The following is a 21,432-nucleotide window of genomic DNA, read 5'->3' as shown; positions in this document are numbered from 1 at the left end:
CAATCCTCTCTGGGACTCCAGGAGTTGGGTGCCTGCCTCAGGTGCAGACAGGAATTATGTGCTACTCGTTCCATATTGGCCTGAGAAGAAACATCAGTTGGCTTTTGTGATTTCCAGAAAAATATTCTCACCTAGTGATGGGTCCAGCCCATGTGGGAACTGGCTGAATCACCATGGCGTCTCCACAAGGTGACGTTGAGTCCAGAGCAACTATCTACCTCTTCTTCCCAGCATTCCCTTCATCCTGCACACTAAGATGATCCACCTCACCTCCCAGGAGGATGTCCAATGAGCCCTCACAACGTCATCACCTCACCTCCCAAGGCCCCACCCCCCTTTAAGAACCTATAAATATAGCTGCCCTCCCCTGCTTGGGCCAGAGGGTTTCTGCGTGTCTCTCCTTGCGGTCCTCCTGTGTCCACAATAAAAGCCTCTTTTATCTTTTCTGTCTCTTTGCTGTGCTGCCGCCACTGCCGCTGGGTGAACTCTGTCACCTAGAACTTACAATTTTACCGAGTGATCTAAATTTGTTACAGGGTCTCACTACGTGTAGTGATCCTTCTGTCTCAGCCTCTCCAGTGCTGGGATTAGAGTTATGTGCCATCATGCCGTTTCAGTGGGGCTGGCACAGCTCCCGATACTGGGGATTGAACCTGGGTCCTTGTGTCTTCCAAGCAGGTGCTTAGCCCACCAAGCTATCTCCCCAGCCCCTCTAACGTTATCTTACTTCCAAAGCATTTTCAAAATTTAGATGTTTTTTGCCAGCTACGGTAGTGTACATCTATAATCCCAGAACTTGGGAGCTGAGGCAGGAGGACTGCTGCAGGTTCAAGGCCAACTGTAAGTTCAGAGCTAGCCTGAGCTATACAGTGAGAAGTGAGACTGTCGCAAAAGCAAAACCTACATGCTTTCCTCTCCTTTTCCTTGCTGACCCTGACAGTAATTCCAAGCTGGACCTCACATAATTATTGTCTCCATACTCCAAGTGTGGAGAGGCTTGAAGAGGCCAAGAGACAGCGGCAGAACCACTCATCAGACAGACATTTATTGAATATCAGAGTCCGAGCGAGTGCCTAGGCCAGCCCCGCGACCCCTCTGTAGAGAACTCATGATGTGAGCTCCTCCTTCCAGAGGGCTTTCCGGGAGGGTGGGTGCAGCTGGGGACAGCTGCTCATACAAAGGGTCTGCGGGGACACACAAGACAGTCCAGAGTGGGTGGTGCACCTCACAGGTGCGTTTATTCATGCCGCAGAGTGAACGCTGCTGATGGAGGTGTACAGTGACATTCTGTGCTCCCATCTACCACAGCTTGCTTAAATTTACAGGCAGACTGAGGCTTCATCTCGTGGGTACTCGAGAGCTGGTTAATGGTGACCGTGAGCAGGTGCAGGACTTGAACCTTTTGAAAGACATACAATATGGATAGCAATGAGGAAGGAAGCCCTGGAATGCAGCTTATTATGCAAGTATCAACAAGTCTGAAATTTAGTGCCATCAAAGAGCAGAGTTCTTTCTGTGTGGAACACTGGCCGCATGTACAGGTTCCTGTACAAGACTCCTATAAGGAGCAGCTCCCCGGCAGGGCGAGGATGGAAGGGCAGCAGCTCTCTCTTCCCAGAGCCCATGGAGCCAGTTCCGATTTGGTGTAACCCTCAAATGACTACAGTTTCTTTCTCACTGGGGAAACAGGGAAGAAATACCCAGCACCACAGCCGAAGTTTTAAGGCGCTTCCTTTTAAAGCACATTACAAACAGATGGTTGTGAAACTCACAGGTTAGCATGTTCACGTGGCTACCCTGTGCTGCCCTGGCGGAGGCATCAGCTACTTCTGATTATTTACCCTTTCTCTCTTTCCTGCTTTGTCTGAGACAGGCCATCACTGTGTGGTTCAGGCTGGCCTTGAACTCATGTAGCCCAGATTGGCCTTGAACTTGGAGCGATCCTCTTGCCTCAGCTTCCTGCATGCTTGTGCTTTTTTCCCTTCTTATTTCAAAAGTGTTTTACTGACCAAAGAGGGTAAGCAGTAGTTTTCTAAAAATTATTCCTCTCTTTTCCAGCAGGCCCATCAAACTCACAGCTGGAGTTTTCACTGTTTTTTATATACTCATTGTATCAGTTTCAGTTCAAATTTTATTTATTTGTGTGTGTGTGTGTGTGTGTGTGTGTGTGTGTGTGTGGCCAGCTCAGCCCACCAGAGGGCAGGGCTGGCTGGCATGTGGTGCTGGGGGATTGAACTGCGGTCCCTGTGCTTTGCTAAGCTTGTTCTAAGTAGGTGCTTTAGACCACTGAGCCATCTCCCCAGCCCCCAGTTTCAGTTCAGAGCAATGATGTAACTGTCTTGAGAAGGCAAGATGGGGGCTGGCTTAGGCAGAATGCAGCGGCCAGGGTTTGAACCCAGTGTGCCTTGCCAGCCCCACCCCGGGGAGCGCTGAAATGGCAATTGAGACTGGGTGTGGTGGCGGGAATCGGAAACCCAGCACTCTGGAGGCTAAAAACAGGAGAATCACTACGAGTCCGATGTATGTTGTGAGACCCTGTACTAAATACATTAGGAAAAAAAACCCAAGAAAAGGCAAGATGGTATTCTTCATTTCCAATCATTTTAAGCAGGGCTGGACATGGTGGTGCATGCCTGTAATCCCAACACTTGGGAGGATGAGGTAGGAGGATTGTTGGGTGTTTGAGACCAACCTGAGCTACTAAGTGAGCCCAGTGGGCTGGGGAGACAGCTCAGTGAGGTCCTGAGTTTGATCCCCACTACAAAATAAATAAATAAATAAATGAATGTGAGCTCAAGGCCAGCCTGAACTGCATAGGGTGGCCCTGTCTCAAAAGATTAAAAGGAAAAAAAAAATTGTTAAGCAGAAACAAACAAAAGACAGCAAAGCAAACTTACCTTTTAAGGCTTTGCTTCTTTTATCTAAAATAGAAGGAAAACATTAGTCATGTCAGTGGTTTACAAAAAATGGGCCTTATTTCTTCTCTGAGACCCCAATGGCTATTCCACCTCTTTAAATTTTGTTAAGAAGAAATTTCAAATATCCAGAAGAACTGAAAAGTAAAACACTATACCCATGACCGTACACTTAAGATACTTCAACCTGCATCTTTTAAGATGGAAGACAATGCCTATGCCTGTGAAATACCACTGTGGCCTTCAGGACAACTCAATTCTGATGTCATGGTCTTGTCTGTGCCCCCCTCCACAAAGCCTTTCATAGTGGACCCGCACTCGGCCCACTCTGCAAGTGACCACGGTGGTTCTGACACACATGTCAAGCTAAGAACCACAGTGCCTTGGAAGATGAGTCGTGGGGCCCTCTGAAAATAATATTCTTCCCTGCTGTACATATATCTAACACATAGGGACTTACCTGCACTTCTGATTTTATAAACAATGAAGCTCATCAACCCCATTCCTATCCAGATCTCCTGGTAGACTTGGGTATAGTACGGCTTCATAGGGACCCAGACATTTTTAATTAAGCTTTGAAGCATCTGAAAACGAACAGTGATAGATGTTAAGATGACTATTGGTTTTAACCTAACTGGTAAGAGATATTCACTTGTAGATGACACCATTCCCCCTTACAGGGAGCTGCTCTTGGGCTGAAGCGATCCTGCCCCCCACTGTAGGTGCCTCTACAGCTCTCCCAAGTTCCTCAAGCCTGTCCCAAGGGCTGGCCCTCGGTGGCCTCCACTCCTCCTCCCAGTGCCTCCTACTAGGATGCCCTTTCCCGCACACCCAGTACTGCTCAAGTCACACATCCTGCCGTTGAGCAGAAATGTGAATCTCAGTAGCATGCTGACTGCGTGGCACTCGAGGCTAGCGAGCAGGGCACGGTGATCGCCTTATGGAACTAACACTGGGGGCTGGTGCACTTAGACCAGCTGACCCTCAGCCTTGGGGCCCACTGTTACGTACAAAATGGATGGCATAGGGGGGATCCCTATGTGTGAAAGAACTTATTTTGGCACTAGGAATTTAACTCAGGACCTTACGCTTGCCAGGCAGACACTTGTGCCACTGAGCTATATCCACAGTCCAAGAATTCATTTAATTAATATAAATATTATTTAATTACTGGACTTCACGGGAAAGTTATTAAATCCCAAATTCACAATTTGCTTTTATGTGCAGGTCTCAATGCTTCTGATTCCTTTTATTTTGGTCTTTTTGAGACAGGGTCTCACTATGCAAGACTGGTGTTGAGCTCACTTTGCAGCCCAAGCTGGTCAAGAATTCCTAACCATCCTCCTGCTTCAGCCTCTTGAGTGCTGGGATTACAGGTGTCCCAACCATGTCCAGCTACTTTTGAAATTTATGATCACACCTTAGGCAAGTCTTTCATGACCAGTGAGACCCTCATGCCTCAGCCTCCTTAATGATGGGATTCAGGCAAGTATTCCTGAGCCTGGCTCTCACTTTCACCTTAAGGAGTTACAATTTGACTTGACAACGGGTGGTCTTTCCACCAGGTGCCAGGAAACAGGAGGTCCAAGTACTTCTCCCTTCTCTCAGCCCCTCCACTCTACCAGCAGTGGGCCTCTCGTGTCCCCTCCCCACCCCCATTTACTTGCTTGCTCCCTCTGCTACGGGCAATACACAGGCGTCTGCTCTCCAGTGTTCTCTGGGTTTCTCATTCCCTAGCTCGGTGATCGATTCACAACACTGGGTCCTTCAAAAGCTCAACCTATTCTAAGGTCGGTGCCTGACCTCTAATCGTTCAAACCTGGATGGTGACATTATTTATTCACTCAGCAAATGTGCACTGAATAGGTGCAAGGTGCTGCAGAAGGTCAGGACGCCTGAAGCGTCCACGGCGGTCACTGATGCGCGATACCGAATGGGACGGCCGGGGCTGCCTGTCTGGATCCAAACCCTGGGCCCGACACAGCTAACTTATAATGCCTCCGAGTCCTCATCGTACAAAGATGGAAAGAGTCCCCACTGCAACGGGCTGTGACGGCCTTGGAACGGATCACTCCCTGCCAAGCCTTTACCGTGTCTGGTATAAATACCAAGCTCTCGTCATTTAAAATGGTGTGGATGAACTACGGGAGGGAGGATGGGTCCGATCTCAAGGTCGTGGAGGTCCAAGCAGATATCAGGTTCTTACTAACACCCAGACGTCCCCCACGCTGAACTTAATGAGTGCTCGACATCTTGCGTCTCCTTCTACGCGCTCCAAAGCGGGCCGTAGGGGAAGAGGCCCCGCCCCGGAGGCCGGCGCGGACGGCAGGGGGAGCCGCATCAGGCGAGGCACCGCGCCGCGCGGGGACCCGCCCGGACCTCCCGGGTGGGCGGCGGGCCCCTCCTGCGCCTCCCTCGGCCGGGGACAGGGCCGAAGCGCGGGGGCGCGGCAGGGGCGCTCGAGGCGGCGGCAGCCTCTGCCCGCACTGCCGCTCCCTCGCTCCCGGACCTTCTCCGCCCGCCCGCGCCCTCTCCGTCCCCGCCGCAGCAGCCCGCGCTCACCTCCGCAGGACCAACCGCCCAGGCCTCGGCGGACACCACTCAACCGGGAAGGTCACCGACTGCTCGGGCGCCGCGCGGGGCCTGCTGGGACAGCGGAAGGGGCGGGGCGCCGGAGGTCACGCGGCTTCCGGCCGCGCCTGCGCACTACGCGACCCGGCGCGGGGCTGCCGGAAGTCTCGGCGGGCGTGCCGGCTGGTGGGGAAGACAGGAGACATTGAAGATCAGACGCTGCGAGAATTAGAGGGCGGGTGGGCCGCACGGCGAGGCAGCCTGCGGCGCGTCAGGCTGCGCTTTCTTTTCCCTTTTTTGTGCTGCACATGGAACGCAGGCCTTCTGCTGCCCCAGGTGTAATTGGAATCTTAGAAAACGGGACAGTTCTTTAGAAACAGGGTCTTAAGTCTGGCCTTGAAGTCATTATGCGGAAATAAAGAATTGGGGTAGAAATGTTTGAAGAGATAATGACTTGCTGAGAATGTTCCAAAACTGATTTGAAAAAGGCAATCCAAAGGTTCAGAATCCTAATGAAAATCAAGCAGGCAGATAAATGAAAAATCAGTCCCTGAAGCGTCATAATAAAAACCATAGCAGAAGGCAGGGGATATAGCTCAGTAACTCTTTAGAGTTTTATTTTTTTATTTTTGTTATGGGTCAGCTCTGCATAGGAACCAGATCAGCCAGATAGAAATTTGAATAGAGCCTTTTATTTACTGAGCTCAGGTCCCTCAGCCATTTCTCACGCAGGAGAAGGCTGATGGGCCTCGAGCGTAGGTAGCAAGCGGGTATTTATAACAGAAATCACATCCAGTTTGGTAAGCAAATTTGTTATCTAGCACAGAACAACAGAAACTGCATTCATTTGACAGAGCTGCGAACTATAACTAAACTGTCTTTCACAGCTTAGTGATAAGTGCATATTTTTACAAGATACATCTTAAGCTGACTATGTTACAGGAGATGGTTGGGGAGGGAGTTTGTGTTAGCTTGCTGCCTTGACAAGAAACAGTTATTTATTGTTGAACAGTCTTGAGCTGAAAGGGAGAACACATTTCTTAGAGTAGATAACAGGAAGCTCAAGTTTGTTTTTTTTTTTTAATATAATTTTCCACAGTTAAGGCACAAAACTCCGTTAACCCTTTACAATTTTAGGAAAGGGTCTACAAGGTGTTCATGGTCTCATTACTAGATCAGATTTGTAATCTGCTTGTTTACAGCCTCCCAAGATCAGGGATTACAGGTGTGGGCCACCACACCCAGTCTCAATTGCCATCCAGCGTCGGGGATAGAACCCTGGGTCCCTGCGCCTTCTTGCAGGTGCTTTAATCCGCTGAGCTATTTGGCCAGCCCTAGAGTTCTATGCATAGTATTCTGCAGTGAATTAGCATTTGGTGAGACAGCATACATTCGGGACACACTAACTGTGAGTAATATTCACCACCAGACCCACAGTATATTTTGAGTTCAGGCAGGAGAAGGAGCTCAGATGGAAGGAGGGGGATACAGGAAGGGATGAAAAACGATCAACATGATCCTGATTTAAAGGGGACAAGGCTCAGAATCGAATAAAAATGCTTGAAAAGCTTGCTATTTCAGGATACTGGTTTTCCAAGTGTGGTTTTTGACAGAGATCACCATGCCCAGAGGAACAAAACAATCTCCTGGGCCCTCCCTCAGTTTGTTACTCATCAAAAGCTTAATTTATGTTTTTTCCTAAGACAATCAAGGAGACAGCTAAGAAACCTGGTTTTTTTTCACTAAAAACTGTGACTGCTTGGGTCTAGTAAAGTAACTAAAAGTAGAACAAAGCTTGCCCTTCGTTTTCTAAAACTCTGGGTCACATTCTTCTCAGCCCCATAAATAGGTATGTTAAGTCACACAGGGTTGTCTGTGTAGAAATAGGCAACACAAAGCTCTATTGGCCCTAAATGTACCTACTGATAGGTTTGGACTCTAGTGTGACTTGCTAAAATCATTGTGGTGGTCATCTAATATGGCCAGTGCCCTTTAATGAAAGGCCTATGCTCCCAGGGCCACCTCCCCCTTCTTCTCCAACTTAGCCCAGGACAGAACTTACTTTCACCCTTCCCACCACCTCAGAGAAGACCCCTGTCAGCTCCCTCAGGTATATCTAAACATCCCCTCCAAACACTCCTGGCAAAAAGCTGTAAAAGCCTCAGCCTCCCTTTGTCTAGTGGAGAGAGAAAATTACTCATTCTTCTCCAAATTCTCTCCGTGTCCTCAAAGAAAATAAAGTCCCTTTCTCTTTTTCCTTCTGCCTGTTTCTCTGCTGTGCTGTTCACCTGAAAAACACCTATCACCTAGCCTCTCTCACATCCCTTTAAGACACAGGATGCCGTAGAACTAAAGTAACTTTCAGGATTCACAGGGACATACAATTGCCAGCTTTTACCACTCCAGACCTGTTCCCCTTAAGCAAGCCCTGCAAGTCTCCAGCCATTGTCATGAATTAGGAGTCACTGGGGCCCAGGAAAAGTAGCCTCACTTGATGGAAGCTGCCACAGACAGACGTCATTTCATGGAAATGGAATCAGCTTACCCCTGTGAGGATTGCTCTGGAGCTACAAAAACAGGACTCTGGTAATGACAAGTTTTTCAGAGGCGCAGTAAAGACATAGGAAAGATAAAAGAAGCCTTTATTAACTCCAAAGTCACAGAGAGGATCGAGGGCAGATGGGGCAGGTAGATCTTCTATGCTGAGACAAAGAAAGCCAGGGCTTTTCTGGACTTTTTTGGCCTTTTGCTAGGGGTGGGGTTGGAGGGGGGTGTTTGGAAGTATCTGAGGAGCTGATTGGGGTCTTCCCTGAGGTGGCAGGAAAGGTGAAAGGAAACTGCCCCCTGGGCTGGGTTGGATAGTGGAGAGGTGGTCTCTGGGAAGATGAGCGGTTGTTTAAGGGCTTCAGCCATGTTAGCTGACCAACATAATAGTTCAGCAATTCATACCAGGGCCAGAACCTATCAGGTAATAATGATCAGAGTGGGCCCACCAGAAAATCCCTAAAACTGGTCCCATTTTTTGTGGATGGGCCAGCCTAGAGCCCTGTACCATAGAGTATTTATGTCACCAGCTACTGAAGCTGGAGTACTTCCTCTGTCTCCTTCCATTCCAATTAAAGCTTTAACCTGTAAATTCATACTGTCACTTAGTTTTAATTTCTATTACTACTAAAGCAAGAGCTGGGCATGGTGGTACACACCCATAATCCCAGTACTTGGGAGGCTGAGGCAGGAGGATTTGAGTTTGAGACCAGTCTGGGCTATAGCATGAGTTCAAGACCAGCCTAAATGCCTGGCCAGTGAGAGCTTGAAGGCATTCAAGAGCCCTGGGGCCCAAACTGGTAAGATATCATTTATCTGTTTTTAGGTGGTTTTTTTTTTCTTTTTGAAATGGGGTCTCAGGACTGGCCTGATAGCTCAGCAGACTAAAGCACCTGCTTAGGTGGAGCACTAGGGCCAGGGTTTGATCCCCCAGCACACCTGCGGGACACCCTGAGAATGCAACTGAGACTGGGCATGGTGGTGCATGCCTATAATCCCAGCACTTGGGAGGCTGAAAACAGGAGAATTGCTACAAGTCTGATCTATGTAGTGAGACACTGTAGATACAGAAAAATGCCCTAATACAGAAGAAGAAGAAGAAGAAGAAGAAGAAGAAGAAGAAGAAGAAGCAGAAGAAGAAGCAGCAGCAGCAGCAGCAGCAGCAGCAGCAGCAGCAGCAAGAAATAGGGACTCACTATGCAGTTCAGGCTGGCCTTAAACTCACTTTGTAGCCCAAGCTGCTCTCAAATGTACAGCAATCTCCTTGCCTCTGCCTCCCACCTCAGCCTCCGGTGTGCCGGGATCACAGCTGTGCATCACCACACCTGGTCATCTGTCGTTTCTACTAGGGTTATCCCACGGGTACAGTGGTGCTTTCCAGGGGTTCTGTGACTTCTGCTGCAAGGAGTACCAAGAACCGCTGAATCTGATGGAGACATGCCAAGGCCACTGGGCCTGGGACCGCACAAAAAGTTAACTGGTGTTTATTCAGGAAAACAGGAACCAGTTTCCAAACTGAAAGAACATCAAGGCAGTGTCCTTCAAAAGGTCAAAGGGGCTAGAAAATGTCTCAGAAAATAAGCAAATAAGTTCTCTTTCTCTTAAAGGATGATACCATACGCCAAGAGTGATAGAAAAAACAGAACATGAGTTCTGGAGTTGCTTCAAGTGTTTTTATTATAGAAAGCTAAGTTAGGTAGAAATATTATAGGCAGTCAGGGTTAGACCCTTGAGAGGGTCAGTACAAAAGATGGAAACATATTACAGCTGTGGCCAGAGATACATCTTGGGAGGCCAGGCCTGAAGATAAAGGCAGAATGACCAGTACATGCTTCCTCAATGGTAAGATAAATGGTGAGGGGCTGGAGTTCCTCAGTTCGATCCCTGGTACTGAAAAAAAAAAAAAAGATAATGGTAACATCTGGTCCAAGTCTAGACAGACATTAGTCACCCTGGTGACCAAGACCCTCAGACTCATCTCTTCCTGAAAAGTTCTTTGTTCTTTCCATGCACATTTGCTACATGACCTGCTTCCCTTTAGATCAGTATTACCTAAGAGACTATACTTGTAACCTTATTGATCATAATTTTGTCCCACATTGTACCCACCTTGTGACATTGCTCTAGAAAGACTCCTAAGTAGAGTGGAGTCTATGGCAACCCAATGGGGTCCCCTCCTGCCTCTCAGGAGCTGTATCTTCCTCAACAAAATTTCCTATTGTAATCTCTGTTATTCTTTAGACTTCCTTGATTTGGGGATTATGAACTCAACATATGGGACATCTAACAGGTTGGCGGTTACATTTAATGTTTATTGGTAAGTTCCAACACAAGTACAAACTGCTAAATTATCATGGCCCTGATTCAATATGGCTGAATCCCCAAAAACAACAGCGTATCTTCCCAGTGACCACTTCCTCCTTCTTCCCCACCCCAGGTTTGGACACTTTTGCCATGCACACAAGGGAGCCCCCAGTCAGCTCCTTACATGTCACTGAACCTGCCCCTCAAGCTCTGCCCCTAGCGAAAGTCCACGCAGTCTCTGTCTTCCTTTGTTTTGGGTCAGAGGATCTCCCATCTCCCTTGGATTTTCTCCATGTCCTCAAAAAACATAAAGGCTTCTTTTATCTTTCCTGTCTCTTTACTGCACCAGAAAACCTAACATTTATTATTTGGCAGTCTTATATCATTCTCAATGTATTTTGTGAAATTTAGGCTTCTGTCTTAGCCTTTACATAAAGTATGAAGATAATTTCCAATCCATGCTGAACAACATGCTAAGAACCTCTATGGTTTTGTGTTCAGAGGCTCTTTTTAGAAGCAGCAGTGTTCGGAAAGTCAGAATAAAGGACCCAGAAATAGTAACCGAAGTTAGTGGCAGGCCTAGGATTTGGAGCCAGGACTCCTGGCTTGGAACACGGTTTGAGGCTCTAGCAGCTCCCTACCTGGCCTGGCTTCTGTCCCCGCTCTCCGCAAGCTGACTCTTATCGACCCCTTGGTGGTTACTTTTCAGTGCGTAACTGACTGCGTTTCGTAGCCAGGCCCCGTGCATGTTCTAGACACCATGTCATTCATGTGGCTCTCACTGGGCATTGAAAATGTGATGTGTCATGTCTAGCGATTCCGCTCTCATCTTTCTACATTCTGCTGGTTGTTTTCCTTTGGCCCTTCTTTTGGGCTGTTTCTTGGTTCTGCCCTCCACCCTTGTTCTCTCAGCTTAGCCTGGACCTGCAGCCTCTTCTTGGGTATTACCCGCCTAACCCATTGTGATGAGCATACTCTGTCTTTGTATAGAACAGCAGCTTTCAGGCTGCACCTGGAATAGAGTTGTGCTAAATCATTAAGTGATCTGAGTTACACTTTGGAGAGATAAGTCACCATTTCTTACGACAGCCCATAGGCACAAACCGGTAACTTATTATAATGTTACTAAAAATTAGCTTATTGAATCCAATCGTAAGCACATGGAAATATCAAATACTGGCAGAAAAACCACACATATGTGTTATCAGAAACCTCATATGCAAACCCCTTACTTGAGATTTTTTCCTTGGTACTGTGATGTTATTTTAAGACAAGGTCTTTCTATGCAGCTGAGGTTGGCCTTGAACTCACTACATAGCTCCAGCTGGTCTCAAATTTGCAGAACTCCTCTGGCTTCACCTTCCTGAGTGCTGGGATTACAAGCATGTGTTCACACCTGGCTAGGTACTATGAATACACCCAGGGCTTTCAAATTGAGGTAACTTTCCAGACTGCCCCCTTTTAAGAGAACGTCTCAATGAGCTTCTGCAGGTGGAGCTTGTACCTGAGCTCCTCCTGTCTTAGCCTCCCAAAGCGCTTGGATTATAGTGTGTGCTACAGTGCCTGGCTATCACCTGAGACTTTTGAAAGGAGGAACATGCCCCTGGCTGGCACGGTGGCACTACTGGCCCCGTCACTTGATCACCTACATACCACAAGCTTTGCCCAGGAACACCGTCAGGCAAGGGACCTTTGGCTCAGGATGGTTTCTCCTGCTTGTGATGCATACATAGCCTGCTTCGAGCTGATACTGTTGAAACTGCTTGCCATCCAGACTGGAAGGTAGCCTTTGCCAAACAGCTTTGGGCCTCCATCTCCACAGCTATGCCACCAGCCTCTGGCCTGTAGACCCCTGATCTTTGCTCTCACAGAAACATCCGCATGCCTTACCAGTGGCTCTGGAGGCCTCTTTAAACCCTGTGCTGCATGTAGCTCTTTATTAACCTTTTGGAACATATAGTATTGTGTAGTGTGTGACTTGAGACTTATAGATATTAATAAAACAGGAAGCAGGGCATGGTGGAACATGCTTAGAACCCCAGTACTCAGGATGCTGAGGCAGGAGGATCTAGAGTTTGAGGCTAGCTAGAGCTTCATAGTGAGTTCCTAGACTACAGAGGGAGACCCTGTGCTTTGTTTTCATACCGGAATAAAAGAAACCATGATTGCATTACTTGTTACTGTCAAGGAAGATCTAGAAAAATTAGCCAGTTAATGCTGGTGAGACAGAAGTAGCCTGTGAATTTATTATTATTCAATATATTCTGAAAGAGGTAGCCTGTCTGGTATAGACAGGCTAGATGGTGGCGCACCAGGGACACCCACATCTGTTCTGGTCTCGCTGTCTAGGGCGCTGCATGCAGAAAAGCAGATTCACTGAAGACCTTCCAGGCCCTCCACCCAGCCCCAGGGCTCCGTTTGCTTGTGCTCCTCTCTCCCTGACGTCCTCCCTACCTTTCTTCCCTTCCATTGAGGGGTCTTTAAGAAGCCTTCCCGACCGTCCTAGTCCTTCTACACAGGCAGCCAGTGGTACATCCCCACAACTCCAACCACACCACCACATCCTCCCTGAGGGGGACGTCCTGGGCCAGGTCTGGGCAGGTGCTTGGGAAATGTCCCGCTGCCCCAAAGCCCAAAACTACATGTCTGAACCCTCTGCCTCCACTGCCTTCACCTCACGATTGTGACTTTCCCCGCAGACCTTGAGCAAGCAGCTCCCAACAGGCTTCAGGTGCAGAAGCGCGAAGCCCCGCCCGCCTCCTGGCCCCGCCCCGGCCTCTGGCCCCGCCCCGGCCTCTGGCCCCGCCCCGGCCTCTGGCCCCGCCCCGGCCTCTGGCCTATTCTGATTGGAGGGCCACTCTGGGGCGGGGCTTCTAGAACGGTCGTGGCAGCGTGGCGGTCACGTTGCGGCTTTTCCCGCCACTGGGCCCCGGCAGTTGAGGTGGCTGCTAGCATGCTTCGCAAGCTTACCGTCGACCAGATCAACGACTGGTTCACCATAGGCAAGGCCGTGACCAATGTGGAGCTGCTGGGTTCGCCGCCTGCCTTCCCGGCCGAGGCGGCAAGGGAGGAGACGCTGTGCGAGGACGCGGCCCCTCCGCCCACTTCCGCTTCCACCCCGCTGGGCCTCAGGAGGTGGGGGGCCCCTCGTGGATGGGGTGACCTGGAGTGGGGGCGGGGGTGCCCTTGGGAGTGGGGTGCCCACGGAGCGGAGGTGTCCTGGGCACCGGTGCGGGTGTCCTGGGGTGCGGGGAGGCGGGGTACGGGGGTGCGGGGTGCGGGGAGGCGGGGTGCGGGGAAGCAGGAGGCGGGGTGCGGGGAGGCGGAGTGCGGGGAAGCAGGAGGCGGGGTGCGGGGAGGCGGAGTGCGGGGAAGCAGGAGGCGGGGTGCGGGGAGGCGGAGTGCGGGGAGGCGGGGAGGACCCGGCCTCGCAGCTGCCTCGGCCCCCCGCTGCGCTGGTAGCCACCAGCTGTCGCCCCGCAGGCCCCAACCCCGACTCCCCGCAGGTTAGCATTTCCTCACAGCAAGCAGGCTTTCCAGTAGTCAGTCAGAGTTTTAAAAAGACTTATCGATAGAGTGTAGTTTTTGAAGCTCCTTTTCGCGTCCCAGAAACGTTGGGCAGCGTGCCCGTGTGACTCGGTTCCTTCGCGCCTTCCAGTGTTCTGACGCCTGCGTCAGTGTGCCGTGTGTGCGCGCTGCCCTGAGGAACCCGTGTAGACGGCACCCGTTCTGGGCGGAGCTGGGGATGCGCTGGGTGCGCACGGTTTTGGATGAGGGATGAAATGTATCCAGTACTGTGCTGGCATCGTTGGGGTTAGCGTCACCCTGAGTCATGTGTCCATGCCCTTTGCCCTTAGCTGCTGGCGCTGCCCACCTCCACAGCTGTGCCTTTCTCGGTGGCTTTGACAGTTGAAATCATGGCAGTGTATGAGCCTTTTAGGCTTTCTAAGCCCTGGGTTCGGTCCTTGGCACCAAAAATAACAAATAAACCTCCCCTAAAAAGCAGTTCAACCAAAAAAAAAAAAAAAAAAGATACAGTAAACTCCAAGAAGACCAAAAACAAGGCAACTGCAGGTTGCTTCCTAGCCCTGCATTCGTGGGTCCTCTCTACCTTTTTCTGATTGTAGCACACTGACCTGCCAAGGCACATCTGCGTAGCCTCCAGGTTATCCATGAGTAAAGTTAGGAATAAAGGTGCTCTAGATATCTAGGTATAAGCTTTTGTGTGGACATCATCTTTAGTTCCTTTGGACACACATGAAGGAGCATGACTACCATGTTTTTGTTCCATTTTAATAGCTCATCTCCTCGCATGATTCCATAAGTGCTTTGTTACTCTGTTTGAATGAATTTAATGGAAATACGAAAAGGGAGGAGGACACCATCTGTCCTGTGTAGAAGAGAGACCTAATTGTCATGTTTTAAATGAAACCCAGTATGAGAAGTTTCTCCATCTTGGAGCAACTCACCTTTCCTCTCCACTCAAGTTTAGCATCACAGGTGGGGAAGTAATTTAGTTCATTAATTTTTTAAAAAAATGTTTTTTTGCAGTACTGGAGGTTGAACCAGCAAGTCTCTACCACTAAGCTACATCTCTAGCCCTTTTGCTGTTTTTCACTTTGAAATAGGATCTTGCTGTGTTGCACATGCCAGCCTGAACTTGCCACCTTCCTGGTAGCCTCTCTAGTAACTAGGGATTACAAGTGTGAGCATTGTGCCCAGTTATTTGAAAAAGTTTTAGTTGCCTTTTTTTTTTTTTTTCTTTTGCCTTTTGCTTTATTTTTATTTTTTGTAGTACTGGGGATTGAACTCAGGACTTGAGCTTACCAGGCAGGTGCTTAGGCTGCTGAGCTACCTCCTTGGCCCTGCCTTTTGTTTTAAAACAATTCTTTTTTGGTGCTGAGGACTGAACCCAGGGAGGGGCTCACACTTGCCAGACAAATGCTCTGCCACTGAGCTAAATCTGTAGCCATGAGCCGGGGATACAGCTCAGTGGCACAATGCCTGCCTGGCAAGCACAAGATCCTGAGTTTGATTCCTGGTACAAAACCCCAGAATACCCCTCCAGCCCCATTTAAAAAATTTGAAGTTACTCTTGTCAGGTTGTATCTAATTAGGCCCAGATTGCAGATCAAGTTTTGGTGTGTTGCTTTAAGCCAGAGTCTTTTTTTTTTTTTTTTTTTTTTGGAGCTGGGGTTCGAACTCAGGACCTTACGCTTGCCAGGCAGGGATTTATGCCACTGACCTGTCGCACCAGCCCCAGAGTCCTTTCAAGTGGAGCCGTGGGGCCTTTGGTAATTTTCTTTCTCAAAGGCATGGAGGAGACAAAGGAATCACTTGTGTAGCTCTAGAGTGGCTTTTGTTTATATTTCTGCATAACTTATGTCCTCGAATCCTTCTGGTGAGTGATCCTGTACCACCTCCTCTACTTATGTTTTAGTACTTTTTTTCTTTTTCTGTACTTTTTTTTTTTTTTTTTGAATTGAACTCAGGACCTGGAACTTGCCAGGCAGGCATTGTGCTGCTGTGCTGTATCTCAAGCCTAACTACTTCTTCTTTTTTTAAAATTAATTTTATTGAGAAACAAATAGCAATGAGATAGTTTCAAAACTGATTAGTAGGACAGTTTCAGTAACTAATACATTGCATATTGTCTTCATAGTGGTTATTCATAGTGCAAGATTCAGACATGATATCCTGTCGAAACACTGTTGGTATAAACCTTTCTTCTCATTGAATTAAGAGAAAGTAGTTGTATATCTGACCTATTTTATATATACAAATACTAAATTGTCCTTCATTTATTTTTTTTTATTTTATTATTGGCGGAAACGGGGATTGCACTCAGGCCCTTGTGCTTAGCAGGGAAGCACTTACTCTACTGAGCCATCTCCCCAGCCCCCTATTTATTTATTTCCAGAACTGGAGATTGAAATTGTCCTTCATTTATATCCCCTTTTTTTGTTTTGTTTTGTCAGAGATGGGTATTCCATTGCTGTTTAAATATTGTAGGTGTGTGAATTCAGCAAAATAATCCAATATAGTCCAGTAGTCCATAATACTAGTGGGTTATCCGTAGGACTGGCAATGTCCTAACTTCTTTAAGTTCAGTGGGCAAAATTTTTTTTTGAATAATGGATTGTGATGTAGGAATGCAGTTATTATTGACTGGTTAGAAACTAAAAGTAGCAATTAAAATGTCAATTTAACCACATAGGATTGGTTTTTAAAACTTCTAGTACCTGGGCTGGGTGGTAGGGTGCTTACCTAGCATGGGTGGGAGGCAGTCCTCAGCAGTGCAAAAACGAACCCGAAAGGTGTCTATTCCTTTACCTCTGTCCCTCCCCCCAGTTCTTAATGGACTAAGGCTTGTAAAATCAATAAAGTTAATTTTCAGTTTAATGAAGTGAAGACAAAAGCCCTATTTTGCAGGGCATGGTAGCATGGGCCTATAGTCTTAGCACTTGGGGAGACTGAGGCAGGAGGATCACTGTGATTGAGTTCAAGGCCAGCATGGGCTTCATAGTGAGCTCATGGCCTGCCTGAACTACAAAGCAAGAGCCTGTCTCAGAAAAAGGCCTATTTTTACATTATAACGTTCAACATTTGTAAACTTGTCATAAACATTTTAACTTAGGTTCATAATTAGTTACAAGCAAACAGTTTCTGCCTGAGTAGGGCTGGCTGAGCTCAAACATAGGTTCTTTGTTTCAGCCTTTGGGTAAGGCAATGTCTTGCCCAGTTTCCTGTAGCAATGGTCACAGCAAACAATCCACTCTTTCATGTGTCCCCTGGAACTTCTGAATTCATCATGTTACCTGGCAAAAGGGGTTTCACAGATGTAATTAACATAAGTTGTAAAATGGGGAGTTAATCTAGGTTGTCTGAGTCAACCCAGTGTAAATACAGGCCTTTTGTTTTTTCCGTTTTTCATTTCTTCAGGCAGGGTCTCACTATGCAGTTCAGGCTGGCTTTGAGCTCACTTTGTAGCCCAGGCTGGTCTCGAACTCACAAAGATCCTCCTGTCTCAGCCTCCCAGGTGCTGGAATGACAGGCATGTGCTACCATGCCCAGCTCACAGGCCTTTAAAAGGAGAGAACTTTCTGCAACTGAAGCCCTGAGATTTGACTGATTCAAAACATTGTTGTCAGAAGGTCTGTGTGGAAAGCACACAAGGACTGAGTCTGAGGGTCGGCCACATAGTTCAGGGCATTAAAACACCTGCAAACAGGCACAGGGGCTGGGGGTTTGATCCCCAGGCCTGCTGTGCCAGCCCTGCCCCTGGGGCGGGCTGAGAGAGCAGTTGAGATTGGGCATGATGGTGCTATAATCCCAGTTTGTGGGAGACTGTAAACAGGTGGATCACTATGAGTCTGATCTAGTAGTGAGACCCTGAACACCCTGTAGACCCTTCCCGAAAATTAAAAAAAAAAAAAAAATAATAAAGAAGTGAGTCTGGTAACATGAAGGTGCTGTCAGTCCAGATGCACCCCTACTGAAACCTTGATTTTGGCCTAGTAGGACCGTGAGCAGAGGACCCAGCTGAGGCCACCTGGACTTGGGAGATGATTTCTTTTTATTTTATGTATTTGGTACAGGGTCTCACTACACAGCTCAGACTCGTAGTGATCTTCCTGTTTTTAGCCTCCCCAGCGCAGGGATTACAGGCGTGCACTACCACGCCCAGGTTTGATATGGTGGCTCAGCGTGCCTGGGGGGCAGGACCAGTGGGGCATGTGGGCTGGGGATCGAACCCTGGTCCCTGCGCTTGCCAAGGCAGGCCCTTAGTCTGCTGGGCTATCTTGCCAGCCCTTGTGAGATGATTTTTGTGGTTTGTGTGTGTGTGTGTGTGTGTGTGTGTATGTGTGTGTGTATTTTCCAGTTCTGAGGATTGAACCCAAGCTATTTCCCAGCTTTTTTTTTTTGAAACTACATCTTACTAAGTTGCCCAGGCTGGTGTTGAACTTGTAAGCCTCCTGTCTCAGCCTCCTGATTAGGAGGTTCCAGCATGTTCCTCTGCACTTGTCAGTTTGGGTATTTTAAATTGCTAGGTTTGCAGACATTTGCTCTGGCAGTATTGTGTCAGGACACTAACAAGGTGGTAGAGTTGGAATTCAAATTGGAGGTGGATGAACAGTGAGTTTAGTTTACCCTGGGTGCCCAGATGGAGGTTGGTAATGCCTTCCCCGTAGGGGAGAATGCAGCCTGAGGCTTGGCTAGCAGGGAGAAGACTGTCAGCACAGGAGGAGGCAGGCTGCCTTAGGTTTGGCTCTCCTGTTGAACGTGTATAGTGAACTGGGCACTGGCGTTGTCTGAGTCAGTTAGCTTCATGGACAGTGGCCACCAGTATTAAAAACGGAACTGGCATGTGTGCGCATTTGCGAGGACTGCTCCGTGAGGGCTGTGTGCACACATGCTCGTGAGTAGATGGTCGCGGTGGTTGGTTTCTCTCTGGCAAGTGTTGCTTAAATCCCTGTAGTGAGGTTGGCATGCTCATAAGTGGAGGGAATTGGTGGGCAGAATGCTGTACAAATTAAACTTCCAAAATGGCTTGAGTTTCCCAGTTTTTCCTTTCCTATGTGGTACTGTATCGTAGCGTGCACTTTGGACTGGTTGTATGCTACACTCTTTTGTCCTTAGTTTTCTGTTTCTTTTTTGTGACTGACTGAAAAAGTTAGCCTTTGCAATACTTAGTGGTTGCATTCATAGTGGGGGAGCCATGGAGAAGAACTTGGTGTGCGCTGTGTTCTCAGGCTGTGCGCCCTGGGACGGGGGCGGCTCCGTAGCCTCCGCTGTGGCTGGGGCCTCCCTCCCACTGCCCCCTGCTTGTGCTGCCTCGTGCTGTGTGTCTGCAGTGGAGCTTGAGCTGTCTCCACTACTTGTTAACTCCTGGCTTGTGAGGGTCTGGTTTAATTCTTGCTTTTTGTACCTTTGCTCAACATCTTAAAATGTGGTTCATTTCAGAGAGAGCTTCCCCATGGAGAGCTTTCGCATCCCAGTGTCTTTTTCACCCAGATCCCATTTTCTTCACCCCAGTTTCCCGCCTTGGCATGTCTTCTGGAAGTGGAAGGCTGCTGGACATGGCATCTGGTGGCAGGCTCTGAACAGACTGAGGAAGTGGAGGAACAGAGAAGTGAAGCAGCTGACCTCGCGAATTTTAGGAATGTAGATGACTCCTTCAAATTTTGCAGTGTTCTAGCACTCAGGAGGCTGAGGCAGGAGGATCATTGCAAGTTTGAGATCTACCTGGGCTACACAGTGAGTTCAAGGCCAGCCTGTACTACATAGTGAGACTCTGTCAAAAAAAAAAGTAATTATTGAAGTGGTTTGTTTTGTTTTTTGTTTTTTTGTGGAACCGGGAATTGAACTCAGGCCCCTGCGCTTGTCAGGCAAGCACTTATTCTACTTAGCCATCTCCCCAACCCTACTGAAGTATTTTGTTAGAGTGCTAGAAAGCTAACATACCTACCCACAAGTTTTATGTTTTTTAAAGACCTTTTTAAACAAAATGATTTAGCAGAGTGAGTTTATTAGATAATTTCCCCATTGGTTAAAAGTGTTGCTGCATTCCTCTATGTCTTCTGAGTACAGCTGGAGTAGAATGATGAGGGAAAATACTAGAAGAGGCTGGAGAGGAAATGGGCTCAAGAGTCTTTCTGAGGTCATCATGAGAACTTTGCTTTACTGCTTTGTCTTTGATAGCCTGGAGCCACCGGAGATGGCTTTGGCATTTGGGAGAACAGTGATGTGATGTGACATCTGGCTCTAACACAGTTGCTGCTGTGTGATTGAAATGGGCCATGGGTAGAAACAGGGAGGTGTTTTTCCCCCCATTTATGTATTTGGTGATGCAGTCTCACTACGGAGCTCTGACTTGTAGCAATCCTCCTGTTTTCAGCCTCCCCAGAACTGGGATTACAAGCATGCACCACCATGCCCCGACTTGGTCTCTGGCTCAGTGTGCTCTGGGGGCAGGGCCGGCACAGCATGCAGGATGGGGAATCAAACCCTGGTCCCTGCACTTGCTGAAGCAGGCACTTAGTCCACTGAGCTATCTTGCTGGCCTGAGGTTAGGGTTTTGATGGCAGCTGTGATGGAGACTTTATGTATCCCTGTGGTGGTACTGTATGCCCAGACATGGTGAATTGTTGCTCTGAATATGCCTGTGGAGGCATTGTGCATGAGATTAATGTGTGAGTTGGTAGACTGAATAAGGCAGGTTATCCCGGATGATGTGAGAGGTCCTTGTCCAGTGAATGGAAGACCTGAATGTGGCAGGACCAGCCTCCCTTGGATTCAGCCACTCTCCTAGGCCTCGTGCCTGACCCACAACCTTTTGGACTCTAACTTTGTGGGCTAATTCTTTGAAATAAGTCTTGTCTGTGGCCTGTGGGTTCTGTTTCTTTGGAGAACTTTGACTGGTACACAATTCCAGCAAGAGACAGAGTGGTGGTTCAGGCTAAGAAGGGAGAGGGGTAGTAAGCAGTGGTTGAGTTTGGGATTTGTACTTGAGACAGAGGCAAGGACCTTGTTGTCCTAATTTTAGGGCCCAGGGGAGAGGAAGACTTCTCGCTGAGCACCGGAAGGTGTTAGCATCAGAAGGTTAGGCTGCAGGAAGGTGTGGGCATCGTGATACCACTGAGGCAGGAGGGTCAGTCTGTCTGGAGCTAGACAGGGTGGGGGTTGAAACTCCGAGGCTGAATCACTGACGCCAGATCTTAGTGGGTGGGCATAGAGAGCAGAGGGCCAGGCCCAGGCCGGGTGCTTGGTGTTTAGGGTTGGCCAGATGGAATGGGCAGAGGAGGCTGGGAAAGAGCAGCTGGAGCAGTCGGAGGTATCCAGGGAGTGGGCCTCCCCTCAGCCAACAGCCAGCGGGGAGTGGTGGTGCATACTACAGTCTTAGCTTCTGGGAGGCTGAGTCAGGAGGGTCACAAGTTCCGTCCAAACAGGGCAGTTTAGTAATTGAGCAAGACTATGTCTCAGTGTAAAAATAAAAATAGAAACATATTATGCCTAAGATGTTTGAAATGCAGTGAGATAGTGAGGTTAAGCTTGATAGCCTAAATCGTTTGATAATAACAATAAGCTTGTCTTCTGG

At 48.4% G+C, this 21,432-nt stretch overlaps 1 protein-coding gene across 2 annotated transcripts; it reads right to left on the bottom strand.

Annotated features, from left to right (window-relative positions):
* Positions 1–1,213: 1,213 nt before the first annotated feature.
* On the bottom strand, positions 1,214–5,586 carry Atp5mpl (ATP synthase membrane subunit 6.8PL). 2 transcript variants are annotated; one of them, XM_023705607.1, is made up of 5 exons: positions 5,478–5,565; positions 5,150–5,319; positions 3,376–3,499; positions 2,898–2,921; positions 1,214–1,399 (listed from the first exon to the last, which is right to left on the bottom strand). In XM_023705607.1, exons 3-5 carry the CDS (start codon positions 3,497–3,499, stop codon positions 1,365–1,367), a joined length of 183 nt encoding a protein of 60 aa, XP_023561375.1. In that variant the 5' UTR covers positions 5,150–5,319; positions 5,478–5,565; the 3' UTR covers positions 1,214–1,364. The 2 variants fall into 2 exon arrangements, with proteins under 2 accessions (XP_023561375.1, XP_004645440.1); XM_004645383.2 differs by lacking the exon at positions 5,150–5,319 and having other exon boundaries at positions 5,478–5,586.
* Between the last annotated feature and the right edge of the window lie 15,846 nt (positions 5,587–21,432).

This window comes from Octodon degus, unplaced genomic scaffold (assembly GCF_000260255.1).
Source record: "Octodon degus isolate 3935 unplaced genomic scaffold, OctDeg1.0 scaffold00226, whole genome shotgun sequence".
NCBI lineage: Eukaryota > Metazoa > Chordata > Mammalia > Rodentia > Octodontidae > Octodon > Octodon degus.
The sequence above is the reverse complement of the archived record's forward strand: the minus strand, read 5'-3'. Positions and strand labels throughout refer to the sequence as shown.